Raw genomic sequence first — 13,667 nt, 5'->3', positions numbered from 1 at the left:
GGAGTTACGCTCTCCAGGCCTTGGGACATCCAGTAGCTTGACTGGATGTCCAGAAGTCCTGGACAAATAGCCAGTTATTTTTCTTGTTGGCCTAACAGTTCAAGTCAGTAAAATAAAATGTTTCTAGGGAAACCTGGATGTGTCTTAACTCAAAGTGACTCGGTATGGTCTCTCGGCTCTGCTGCTGCAGCTATGTTTTACCCCTCAGACAGGGCAGCCTGGGAGGTCGAAGACAGCCTTAAGAGAATTGACTATAGTTGCCTTGGAAGCCCAAGTTTTTATTTATTTCAAGCCTTGAGTTAACCTCCTTGGCAAGCTAAAGTGGTCATTACCTTAGTGAGTGATTTACAAGCACGTTAAGGCCCTTTTACAGTGCCAGAACAGTCTTAAGGGAGCCTTAGACTAAGTGAAAATCTGATCTGTAAACCTCAGTTTTATCTTCTGTAAGAATGGAGGGAAAACTATTTCCCTGAGTTGCAGGGTGCAGTGGTTCAAAGTGTGTTGAAATCCTCAGATGGACAGAACTCCGGAGTGCAGAAACTATTAGTTGTGTTACTCATGACTCATATTTCTCCATAGGTGTCAAAATAATCTTGTTTTCTTCTCATTTGCACGTTTTGTGCTTTCCTTCAGCAATGGAAAACCCAGTTCTGTGTACTTGAGTGTTTTCTCCCTCCTTAGTCCATCTCCCAGCAGGTCATGGGAGCAGGTGCCCAGGGTTCCATGTGAAATCCTGGTCTGACGTGACACAACATCTGATTTTGTAGAAATACACTTACTCCTGCAGTGCCAATTAGCCAGCCAAAGTATGGGTTTAAGAACCTCAGTAATCTGTTTAACAACATTTCAGATAGCCTTCAGATTTATATTTTCTTCAATGTTTATTCAGAGGCCTGGGTCCTGATACATTCTTCCTTAAAATATTTTTCAAAACCATTTTAGTTACTTTAGAACTTGGACTTTGTACCTATTACAGCTGACCTAGAAATATATTTCTTCAGCTGTTCTGCTGTTTGCTTTGTTTTGCTGTGTTTTGTGGTCTAACACACAGCCTCAGATTCGGGTTACTAGCAAACTTTATTCTCAAACCATGACAAAGGATACTGGGGAGTAAATAGAGGAGATCATGCCATTTCGGCACTTCATGAAAAACTGATTGTTTGCCTCAGAAAGTATCTTTTTATTGAAAAAATTATTTTGTGGGAGGAAGGAGAAGAGAAGCAGCAGGAAAATTTTTCCTGGCAGGAAATTTTAATAAATGAGTGTTATTTTGATTTCATTTTGTCATGCTCTTATCATCTCAGTTATAGTTTTCTCCCCTCCTCCCTCCTTGGCCCTGCTCTTCCTACCCATCAGTCACCTTTCTTCTCCCTTGTCTCTTCATCTTAACAAAATCCTGGTCAAGGAGCTAAAAACCAACATCAACCCAGTAACTCCACAAATCTTCCAATTCCTCTCATCTTCCGAAACTGTAACTGGCACCGTGTCCGTGGGTCATCACTCAGTTTCCTCTGCCTTGCATATCATAACCTTTTTTTGTAAGACTCCTGTTACACCTGCTTGAAGAGTGAGCTCTCCAAGACTCCGATGTTCTTCTCTTGTGTGCTCAGTCCTCAGCTGACCCCTGCAAGTTACCAGCATATTGCTGGGAATCTTTGTCCTGAGCAAACAGGAGGAAAGTTTCTTGCTATTCACCCTCCTAAAATCCAAATACTAAATTGTTTGTTATTTACAAATCGCAATCTCATCTCTCACCATTTTGCTGAAAATAGTTAAATCTCTGCGTAGCTTCCTTTTGTGTGTTTTGAGCTTTGTTGATTTTATTTTCTTGTTGGTATCCTTTCAAAATTGGTCTGTGTTTTGAGTTTCTAAAACAGGTACCATGTTTTTTAGCTGTTGTCCAAACTTATATACCTTTTCCTTTTTGCAGTTGCTCACTAATGTTTTATTCGTTCAATATTCCCAGATTTTTTGGACAATATGAAGTGTTTCTCCCTGTATCACACCACACCTTGAAAGGACAACTCTGCTTACTTCCTCCTACATGGAATGTTTGGCTTTTGGTTTGCTTGATTTGTTGTTTTCAGACTTTGACATATATAATTTTTTTCCCTCTCCCCTATGCATAGATTTTGCAGCCTTTATTCAGACAGTATTCCTCCTGGTTTCACTGGGAGTCCGAGTATGGTGAATAGCTGCAATATCGATCTCGAGTGTGGATGGATTTTCTGCCTCTTCATTTTTCTGATTTAAATACATTTGGGGTTGTAGGGAGAGGGACAGCACAGAACACACAGGTGTCCCCTACAGCATTAAAGAAGAACCTAAATAATGACACATAGAAGCTGTGTGTTCAGCTTCTTAGGAAGATCCTGTATCTCAAAGTACTCTGTCTCTGAACCACCCTGAAATTCAAGACAAAATGACAAGCCTGGTCTCCAAAATCTGCTGTTGTGAATGATATATAAGAAGAGGAGTGGTACTGGCCATTCATACAGAAGTGACTGCACAGTCATATTTGCGATTTTCAGGAATTTAATTGCTGATTTGCGGCGTTAGTTTTTCTACCAGGGTTTAGGGGTATCTCTACAGGAATGCAGATAGAAGAAAAGTGGCCTTCCTTATCCCAGGGGTATAAACATGCTACGAACAGTGCTATCCAGGGAGACGGGAAAAAGGTTTCATTGACATTCAAAGAATGCTTTTCTATTATGCCACACTCAGCCTCTGCCAACCTATTATTGAACCAGAAATATTTCTTTGTTTATAATAACCCTACTTTCAAATACCAACATGAAATGTTTGCTGTCACATATAGCTTCTTACCATCTAACATGTTTCTTGAGCACAGAAACAGGGAATATGTGGGTTGCTTGAAGAAGCAGCTTCAGTTGTTTAGTTGCTAATGAGTTTTCTTCTTCCACAGGGAGAAAGAGGCTTGCCGGGACTACAGGGTGTGATTGGGTTTCCTGGAATGCAAGGACCTGAAGGTCCCCCTGGGCCACCAGGGCTTAAGGTAAGAACTTAAGGTGTAGTATTTAAAACACTCAGATTTCCCTACATTGTTGTCCCTAGGAAAGACAAAGCTATCTCTTTTCCTTTGCAGGGTGATACTGGAGAACCGGGACTGCCAGGAACAAAGGGAACAAGAGTGAGTTCTAACTTATTTTTTTTCAATTCTGATGTCTGTGGGTTTATATGTCTTTAACCCTCCATGGCTGCCTTCAAGTGCAAGATGGGGTTGGTCTCTTCTTTGAGTTAATCAGTGGCATCCCTTTGTGCTGCACAATAATTTCAAAGTTCTTGCTTTTGCCTTTGAAGTTCTTTCTGCATTAGGCAGTCAGTGCCTTTGCCCATTTGCATTTTCACCTGGTACTTAGCACTGCATCAACAGCACTGGTTTTAATATGTCTTTGATATCCTTCTGACATACCAAGAAGCTTTTTTCCAGCTTGAATATGAACCAACCTTATTACCTCATGCAAAATTCTCCTTTATGTTTGCCATCTAACCTCCTTGAAGCACTCCAGCAGAGAAGCTGACACACCCATGAGCACATACATGTTGAAAATGTGCACAAGGTGGAGAGCCAAATTAAAGCCAGGGACAAAGGTCTCTTGACTTTGCTAGAAGAGGCTCTGAATATGCCTGTAACCTTCCTGTTGTAATTTCTGTTTCGTGTGGCACTTATGTAACACTTATTTTATCACATTATATGAGCCAGGGCCATGTCTTTTGGGGTTTGGTGAGATGCCAAGCTCATTCTGAGCATTTTCATGTTTCGTAATGTAAGGATGAAAGAGGATTCAAATGGCTTGACCGGTAATGATGCATACATTTTCAGCTATACCCTCTTGTCCACAGATTTTCAAAATGCGGTCTCGGTTTTGTTCTCCATTTACCTGCAGTTGCTGCGGCACATAGAGTTTACTGAATCAACTGCAGTTTCTGAGCTATTACAGAAGGGGTATTCTGCTAGATCAAGAAATCCTTATTTCAGTCCATGATGTTCATGATACCCTGGGGTATCCTGAGTGTTAATGTAAATTGGCATCTCCTGGCAAATGTGTTTGTGTGCTAGAGTGCAAGTAGACTGTATTTTAGCAATTATAAAGTTTTAGAAGATGCAAATATATTATCTGAGCACAGGATTCCCATACATCTTTTCTGCTTCGTAATACATGTATTAGGAAATACTGCATGAATAAATAAGCTGGTAGGATGAAAATGATGTGCCAAGTCAAATTCGTGATTCATTACACTGAAAAGCTGTTCAAGAAGAAAGAATTATCTCAACCCAGTAGGTTTTTTGATAATAAGGATGAATTGATACACTGATGGGAATTGTGAAAGATAGAGAAGCTTCTTTACAGTACATTAACATCCTCTTCTGCTATGAAGAGGTGCTTACAGTAAATTTCATTTTGGGAATGATGGTTGTGAGAAGACAGCACCTCTGCATTCCTGTACAACTGGAATATATATATTATATATATTATATATATATATATATATATATATAATACCTGTACATAAGGCTCTGGTCCAGTTCCTGTTGAAGGAAATCCATATTCCGACTAAAAAGTTAAAAAAATATAAAAAGCTGCTTTCAATTATCGATTACTAAGGTGCCATGTTTGAGAGGTTTTGAAGATTAGAGCTATTTTGTCAAGGAAGTTTAAAAGAAACTGTTACTTATGTTTTGACTGTCACCACTGGAGATGTGACTTGGGCTGCAGCTTGTCGTTCCTGTTTTGTGGGTTTGTCATTTCAGTTTATGTTTTTATCAATTGCAGGGCCCCCCAGGAGCATCAGGCTTCCCAGGAAACCCAGGCCTTCCTGTATGTATGAAGTATATGTGTTTTTACAAAGAACATCAAAGTTTTAATCATGACATCTGACCTGGTTTATTGCTAATATTGCTAATTACTTTACTTTCTTTTCATGTAGGGCATTCCTGGACAAGATGGCCCTCCTGGTCCACCTGGCATTCCAGGATGTAATGGCACAAAGGTGACATTTACATATGTTTATAACAGTATCTCTGTGTTGAAATAAAAACATCCCTCAAGCATATGTTCCCTAAACAAAACAAATGTCTCTGTTCCCCTTAGGGTGAAAGAGGTCCAGTAGGTCCCCCAGGTTTACCAGGACTGACTGGGAGCATAGTAAGTAGATTCTTTCGTGCTTGATTCACTTGTTTCAACCCTGATTCTTGAAATGCAAATATAACTATGTGAAATGATATAGAGTATAAGATGTAAAATATACAATACTGAGGAACAATAACATCAAATATGTCTTTTTTCACAGGGACCCCCAGGACCTCCTGGAATGAAGGTACATTTTACTCTGAGTGTGTTCATATCCTGCTTCTAACAACAAGAATTAGGGTGAACTCTACACCCTCTAAGACTAGCAGTCCTGACTTGAGGAGTGAAAAAATGTACCGACATGTTTCACTTTGTACTCTGTTCTGCAGTCCCACTAAATAAAGACAGTGGGGTGACCTCCACTCAATAAAAATTGAACATACGTGTTGTTCCATGCAGGTCTTAAAAGTGAAGTATTACATGGATTACAACAGAAAAAAGTAGTACATACCATTAATTATCTATAAACAGTATGGTGGCCACCCAATTGTCTATAAAGATTTAGATAGGTTTTATGGTTCAAACATTTGTTTTGATATTGACATTTCACTTATCTAAATAGTTTCACATAGATAATGTTTGTGGAAGAAGGTCGTATAGCCCACAATATGAGAAGCATCCAACACATAGTAAACAGTTTTCATAAAGAAAAACACTGAACTAACTAACTAGGTATCTGAGTGTGTTTTGCGAACTGGAGAATGAAATATTGAATGCCAACAGAGAGATTTTGCTCTTTTAAATGAACAGATATAATTTGGAACTGTAAGCTAAATGTAAGCCTAAATGTAGTCTCAGTTTTGTAATGACATGACTACCTGAATCGCAAAATGCCCTTTTCTCTTTCTCTCACACGGGAAGAACTGACCTAGTCTATAAACACTCAAGGACTCAAATGTTTCTTCCCTAGGCATGTATGCAGAGGTACACAACTCCTGAAATAAAGTCACTTACCATATTGCAACTTTGTACAAAAATGCAGGAAAAATGGGATCTTTTGCTATCAAAAAAAAAGGGACATAAAGAAGTGGATAACGATCAGAATGGTTTTCTAAAGTAAGACAAAGTGGATTCCTTTTTTTTAAGAAAAAGTATGCCATAAATGGCTTTTATGTCAAAATTAGATGTAAGACTGAAGATCTCAGCCTGGAAAAGAGATTGTGAGGTTACCACTTCTCTCAGCAGCCAGGTCAGATGCTCCAGTTGTGTGGTGACACTGTAGTAGTGATAGATTTGGTGGGAAAATCTTTCTAATTACCCATTAAGTATAGAAAATAAGGGTATGAAGGAAGATTTGGTACTGGAATCTCTCCAGGTGGCTTTAAAGGACATTTGGCAATTAAGGTCTTAACTTTTAGTATCTCCTGCTATGTTTCAGCTGAATTAAAAGGAGTAAGGTGACTTTTTTTAAGTCAGCTTACCAAATGAGTCTGAACTTTGCATAGCTCCAACTTTCCTCTCATCTCAATATAAGTGGTTTTGAATGTATTTGAATGCATGTTCAAGTATTCTTCTTTTTCTTTTCTTATTATAGGGAGATCCAGGTGAAGTGATTGGTCTTTTACCTCCTAGTGTGCTAAAAGGTGATAAAGGCTTTCCTGGCCAACCTGGACTACCTGTAAGTCTAAATGATATTTGAATAGCAGTGAGCTTCAATTAAATTTATATCAGTATCATGCAGTTACCAAATAAATATCACTCTTTAATTATGCCATTTTAATTTTTCATAGGGTCCACCTGGAACTCCAGGGTTTCAGGGACCAATGGGTCCACAAGGGCCTCCAGGAGATCCAGTAAGTTTCCTCTCATGGTGATTTGCACTTTACTTACAAAGCTTTATTGTAGGAAAGTTCTAGAAGGTGTGTATAGCCGGTGGGATTTGGGAAAGACAACCTGTGGTTCCAGACTTCATGTTTAGCCTCCTGGACTCTACCAAGGCAGGAATGACTACATAACATAGGTTTTTAATAGCAGCCGCTCCTACAGTCCTCTTCTCTTCTTGCAGGCTTGATGGGTTTTTTTGTGTGGGAGGGGTTGCAATAGTTATTCCTCCTTTCCCCTCTTCCCCCACTTAATTCACAGAAAATAAAGCACCAGCCTACCAGGCAAATCAAAATCTGAATCAAAATGTTTGCTAAGGTTCTTACGGCAGCCACAGTAAGTAGTACTATGGAAAGTGGGGTATCAACTGTATGTTATTATGGTAATTGCCAAATGCTGAACACATTTCAGCTATTTGACATTTTGACAGGTCTAACAGATACCTAATATCTTCTCTTCCTGTATTGGATGCAGGTAACACTAGCAGGGATCAGTTATATCCATCTGGTAAAAGTCCACACAGTGTATCTGGCTATTAATGAGCTGTGTGAGATTTCTTACCCTTCTGAAGAAAACTGAAAGTGATGTAAAGGAAAATGGTAGTACAGTTTAGTCAGCATTTGCACTTGCTGGTTTGAAAAGGAACAATTTTAATGAAAGAAAGGTGAGAACTAATATTTAGCACGCAAAACTGCAAAAAAAAAACCCCAAGTCAGCAATAAAGTTATTTTATAGTGCGGTACCGTAGATTTTCTTTTTGATTGTCTCTTGTCTAGATGCTGATTAGGTCCAACACTCTTAACTGCAAAACAAGGTCTGATGAGATATCTTAGACAGATTCTGTTTGGTTTTATTATTTATTCTAAGTTGTGAGTTATGCACAGTGGCAGAAAAAGACTTTACATCTTGGTTTAATGGAAGATTTGCATTTTTGCTATCTTTATAGAATAAGGCATTATTCCATCTAGTGTACTATATACTTATATATGCTAAAATATACTGTCTTGTAGGGTCCCCCAGGGCCACCAGGACCCCCAGGTGAGAAGGTAAGACTCTTTTTATTATAAAGATTAGGTCTATTTGTTTATTTATTTGGCACAAAAGATAAAATCTGGAAACTAATGGTCCTACATGATTGGGGTTTTTACATTTTGGGATCTATTTTTATGTCTTAATGGGCATCATAAAGAGAGATTTTTAACACATTTTTTAGTTTTTTTTCAAATTTGTTTAGATCTGTTATCTCACTTGATCAAATCAGTAGTAATTACAACATTCTGTGAGTATTTGAACTCATCTAAAATGTCAAAATTTTCACTAAAATGTTGAAAAAAGAGCACACTAACATTAAATTATCTGGTAAATTTCATTCTATCAATTTTTTTCACAAATTGCTGTGATGCAGGGCTTAAAAAAACAGGGAGGGTTAGGACATAATTATTTATTTATTTCACACATACATTTAAAAGACGTATTCTGTCCTTATATCCTCTCTTAACTTTTGCCGCGTACAAAATACCTTCATATATGTGTATGTATGCATGTAATGCACTGCTGATAAATATTGACTAAGTATGTGTAATTTATATTTTCAGGGCTACATGGGCTTGGGCTTTCAGGGTCCCAAAGGTGAAAAGGTAAGTCTCTTGAAAACTCCTAGAGAAAACTGTCAGAAATATTCTTGATAGTTTGTTTTAAATAAGTAAACTGTTGGAATCACTCAGTGGAGAAAATCAGCATTGTAATTTTTGGAAGACTTGAGTAAATCTGTAATTTACACATAAATGAACAAAAATCATGAACCATTACAGACTTTGTTCATGATGATGTTATACCTGACATTAATTTAGGTCGTCATCCTGTTTTCCAGCTGTGACAAGTACCGACTACTTTAGTTTGCAGTAGGCAGATCTGGAAACATTTACTTTGTATATTAGGACTCATCATGAGATTTATCTGAAATAGATTTAGTTCTGAGGAATGAGATGTAATGTGCTGTTCAGAATGATCAGAATTAATTGTGGTAGGACTCTTGAGGGCCTGTCTGCCTTAGTTTGGTTTGGAAGTGTATACTTTTGAAGCAGTTCTTTCAGTTGTCCCCTTTTACTGTGTTTCGACTCGACCAGGAGCAGTTTTTAGAGCACACAGACTGGTTTACTTTTGAATGAGACTAAGCCAAAAGATGTGCTCCAGGATCCCATTTATTCTCTTAACCAGCATCAAATGGGAGGTAAAACATGTTAGGTTTAATCTGTTACCTCTCCCACTGAGAAGTCTGGGCTAAAGTGCCTTATGTTGTGTTTTCAGGAGCTAAGAAATGCATGCAGTCATGGGTTATTTGGTAAACTGATAGTGTGTCTTGAGCCCTTCTCCAGAGGCTTCTCATGAGTGTCATCGACAGAAGCCTTTTTGAGTATTGGGGGGGGGGGGTTATCCACCACCTTATTTATGTATTTTGAGCCACACTGTTCCTAATGGATAGAATTTTTTGTGACGTGGCATGTTGTTGAAATTAACTTGTTATCATAAAATTTCTTGAAAAATGTTGGTCATAGAAGTATGTGGGATTTCTTGGACTCCTCAGGTTTGTCTTCAGCAAAAAATTAATGGTATTGCTATGCATTGCTGCTTGACAGAAATGTATCAAGCCTTTTTGGAGGTGTTTTACTGTAAAAGATAGTGCTTTTGCATTATATAAGGAGATGAGGTTCTGACCCTACTATGGACACATACATACTAAAAAAGTACGATCCAGTTACCATCTTGAAGTTGGCCTTTACGGACAGTTGCAAAGCTGATGAAACACTATAAGCTTTGACTAAAGTTTTCCTTTAGGCATCAACTTTCTGCACCTGACCTCTTTTCTTCTCATCCTTCCTCCTAAAGGAGGCACTAAAATCTTTTGTACCATTACAATACTCGGTATTAATCAATCTTCACCCCAACAGGAGACTCAGAGATCTTTCTTCAGGGCAGTCTCTGGCTGTCACCCATTACACAGTTGTGTCTCCTATAACTGTGTATGTAACCCTTTCTCTGACTGATTTTGCTGAAATAAGAATTTAAAAAAACCATTTAGCTATATTTTTAACAGTGAGTGGTAGTTCTCTTTAACGTTATTGGTCTTAGTTATGTTTGTTCTCAGTGTCAGTACTGTTTTCAATGGACTGTCCCGGTGTTGACAGGGAGAACAAGGGGTAAGGGGCCCCCCAGGCCCCCCAGGACCAGCACCACATATGAAGGAAAAAGGGAGTGAAATCATAAGGGGAGAAAAGGTGAGACCTTAAACGATTAATCTTGTTGTACTCTTCATTAAAATATGATCAATAGGAATTAGGAAACAAAAGTAAAACAGGAAAAAGAAAATATTAAGTCAGCTACAGCCAATTTTTCAAAAATTTCTCCCTGTTTTACGTCATGAATGAATTTTGATTGTCTTTCTAGAAGTTTCTCTGAAGATATATGATAAATGCATAAATAATTGTATAAATAAGTAACATACAGCAGAGGACTTTCTGAGGAAGGAGGATTGATAAGCATAGTCCTGTAAACACCAAATATTCTAAAAATTTGAATTAAGTAGCTTATACTGAACTTTTCATATACAGAATCACATTCATGGAATCTGAGTGCTAATGAATTTTTCAGTTATTAGGCAGTCTAAAGCTAGCTTAATGGATTCACATTTTGTGTTTATCTAACTTCTTGCACACCATACTATTAGGCATAGTTCTTGAAGTGGAGAACAGGGTTAAATGTGCTTTTGCTGACGTGAAGAATTAAATGATTTACAACCTAAATGAATAATGGTTAAGATTTTGCTTACTAATCTACATTTTTTTTATCATTTGATTAGGGTGATCCAGGTGAAAAGGGTGAACAGGGAGCCCCAGTAAGTATTGTGTAGATTTATTTTTTTTTACGATAATAATTGTGAAGAATCTGATAATGGCCCTGAATATCTTTATAGCTATTTGATAAAAGCAAATTTACTTTAGAATTTGGCAGTATTTTTAATCTGGTGTGTATTTATTTTCCAGGGACTGCCGGGTTCAGGTTTCAAAGGAGAGAAGGGTGAACCTGGAAAGCCTGGTCCACGTGTAAGTATGCTTATCTTTATCAATACCATAATTACAGTCATTGTATTGTTTCCATAAGTTAATTAAACTTAATAACCATGCAAATTTGGTATATTTCAAACAAGCAAGTTTTGCTGTAGGACAGGTGTACAAGACAAGGAAGTAATAACATACAGTAATATTAGTACGTAACAAGCTTTCAGATAACTAAAGACACCCAACAGTAGCTTGCAGTGCTAAAGGCAAAGGCAAGACTCCCATTGATCCCAGCTGAAGCAAGATTAAGTCATTCCAGAACAGAAAGAAAAGCAAAGCAAAACAAATCACTCTGTAAGAATGACTTTAGCTGAATGGAAGAAGGAATGTGTTGAATTTATTTCAAATACTCTTAGGTGCAATCTACAAAATAATCCTGCTTAGCCTAAAGGTACTGTTTCTTACAAAGATGATGAATGGAGCAAAAAATTTAGATGCACCAGTTTGCTTGCTGGTTTCTAGCCTGACTGTAGATGCTTGAGGCCATAAGGTCTGTTACATTTGCCTAGTCTGACCTATATTGTAGTCTCATCCATACAACTTCTGCATGAGGAAACCAGAGCATCTTTGAATTGTTCAAAAATATAGCTTTCCGTTTCTGCAGAGTTCCCTGAGCAAAGTTTCTGAGATATTTTATATATAATTGTTGCTGTTGAAGGAAATCATAGCTACTTCTGAAATTAAGATAAAGTTGGAAAGATGAACAGATGTTAAGATCTGATGTTTTCATTTCATGGAATGAAATCATATGATTAATTCCAATCACAGTGCATATTTGAAGACTCTCCTGACTTTACAGATCATATTTTTAATTAATCATTAGAAATTACTCGTAGCCCTTCTTTGTAAGACACCATAGCTGCACACTTCGGTGGTGGTGGCCTGTTCATGTTTACTGTATCATTTTTATCCTTCAATTGCATTGTTTTAGATGGAATTTTTTTACCTAAACTGATGGGATTATATTTTAGACTGAATTGCATGCACTGTTACTTTGTGTATTAAGTATATACATTTTCTTGGGTTTATGGGACATACTCATATTGTTTATGATATGCATCCAATCTAAGTACTGTGACACCAACTAAAAGCCAGTGGATTAGGCTACAAGCCTACGTGCTGGTCCCTTCGTAGTCCATGGGAAGACGAAGGGAATGCTGAAAAGTAGGTTAGTCCATCTAGGTCATTTATCATGTACCTGTTGATTACCTCCAAGGACTCTAATCCCCTCTGTAGGCTAACACAGCAGTCTAATAGTGAATCATTTTGCTCTGGAGGAGGGACTTTTGGATTCTAGGTTATCATCCGCCTTGTGATTTGAAATTACAGCTTTCAATTTAGAGGAAGTGTTTTTTACCACTAGATTATCACGCGATCTGATACAGGACCATGCTCCAAGCCTTCTGCTGAAACTGGGCTACCGAGTGTTTACGAATAAAGGTTTTGTGAGGCTGGAGAGTATATATAGAGACAGGGATTGCTATGAAGGGAAAAGTTTCTGGGTCTGGTTCCAGTTTCCTGTGCTGTTGATATATTTTGTCCTGAAGCCTCCTTGACTTGGAAATCCATGTTATTCCTGGATCTGGGAACAGATTTGCAGGATTTTATTTAATTCTGCAGCTTGTGGGATGTTGAGTAACATAAGCACTAGGCATTCACAATTTGCCTGCTTTGTACTGTCGGCACTGTTAGCTGTGTTAGCACACTTCAATTATTGCATTACAATAGTGATTGTTTTGTTCTAGTGTTTTACCCACTGTATTTGGAAATTGCATGTATGTGGCCATCTGTTAAGCAGAGTGGAACTTGGTGTTTTACAGGGAAAGCCTGGAAAAGATGGTGAACCAGGACCAAAAGGAGAACCCGTATGTATTTTACTGAATTTCCAGTACTGTTTCTTCCATTCCAAACAAAGAACTGTCTGTGTATTGTAAAAGGTTGACATTTTCTAGCCTTCCGAATTGTTCACTTAAAGTTGTTGCTTTCAGTGAATTAGTGACTGGTTTGAAAATTTGAAACTTTAATGCTGGCAGGACTAAGATGCAACTATATTTGTTTTTTCTGGTTTTGCTGTCTTCTACACACAGGGTTTGCCTGGTGGGTTTGGGATTCCAGGACGACCTGGGGAGCCTGGTACGAAGGTGCGTAGTAGCAGCCTTTGCTTCCCATCACACAGAATGAGGAGTTAAGAGCTTGTATGGCATGTTCATAGATGTGTATTAAAGCAATCAATGCACATAAAGCAGTATTGAATGAATGTTACTAAATCGTAAAGTCATCACTCAGAGACTAGGAAAAGTCAAAATTAAGGTAGCGTAGGTATCCCTGGTTTAGATCTCTTATATGAATTGATTAATGCAGGCTTCATTTTCACAAGCTCTTTGCCCAGCCAGCATATGTGCAAATGTACTTTCCTAAAAATTCCAGTTTCTTTTTACATAGTGTAAAGCAGTACAGGCCTGCAAACTAACTACTTACTGCTTATTATAATGGTCCAGGTACTTGCCATTTGAATGTTGTATGAATCTGTATCAAAGTGTTCATTTGCTAAGGAAGTCCTATTTTGTGGGGAAGAAAA

General features: G+C 37.9%; 1 protein-coding gene across 1 annotated transcript in view; it reads left to right on the top strand.

The window, feature by feature from the left end:
- The window catches only part of COL4A1 (collagen, type IV, alpha 1), a 119,608-nt gene that overhangs the window by 63,552 nt on the left and 42,389 nt on the right, over nucleotides 1-13,667 (top strand). The window contains exons 3-17 of the mRNA XM_010575789.1: nucleotides 2,927-3,016; nucleotides 3,107-3,151; nucleotides 4,797-4,841; nucleotides 4,951-5,013; nucleotides 5,115-5,168; nucleotides 5,314-5,340; nucleotides 6,688-6,771; nucleotides 6,884-6,946; nucleotides 7,985-8,020; nucleotides 8,570-8,611; nucleotides 10,160-10,249; nucleotides 10,831-10,866; nucleotides 11,015-11,074; nucleotides 12,910-12,954; nucleotides 13,177-13,230. Of these exons, the coding sequence (XP_010574091.1) occupies nucleotides 2,927-3,016; nucleotides 3,107-3,151; nucleotides 4,797-4,841; nucleotides 4,951-5,013; nucleotides 5,115-5,168; nucleotides 5,314-5,340; nucleotides 6,688-6,771; nucleotides 6,884-6,946; nucleotides 7,985-8,020; nucleotides 8,570-8,611; nucleotides 10,160-10,249; nucleotides 10,831-10,866; nucleotides 11,015-11,074; nucleotides 12,910-12,954; nucleotides 13,177-13,230 (834 nt within the window). The remainder of the gene's footprint in view (nucleotides 1-2,926; nucleotides 3,017-3,106; nucleotides 3,152-4,796; nucleotides 4,842-4,950; nucleotides 5,014-5,114; nucleotides 5,169-5,313; nucleotides 5,341-6,687; nucleotides 6,772-6,883; nucleotides 6,947-7,984; nucleotides 8,021-8,569; nucleotides 8,612-10,159; nucleotides 10,250-10,830; nucleotides 10,867-11,014; nucleotides 11,075-12,909; nucleotides 12,955-13,176; nucleotides 13,231-13,667) is intronic.

This window comes from Haliaeetus leucocephalus, unplaced genomic scaffold (assembly GCF_000737465.1).
Source record: "Haliaeetus leucocephalus isolate CR32 unplaced genomic scaffold, Haliaeetus_leucocephalus-4.0 Scaffold495, whole genome shotgun sequence".
Classification (NCBI taxonomy): Eukaryota; Metazoa; Chordata; class Aves; order Accipitriformes; family Accipitridae; genus Haliaeetus; species Haliaeetus leucocephalus.
The sequence above is the reverse complement of the archived record's forward strand: the minus strand, read 5'-3'. Positions and strand labels throughout refer to the sequence as shown.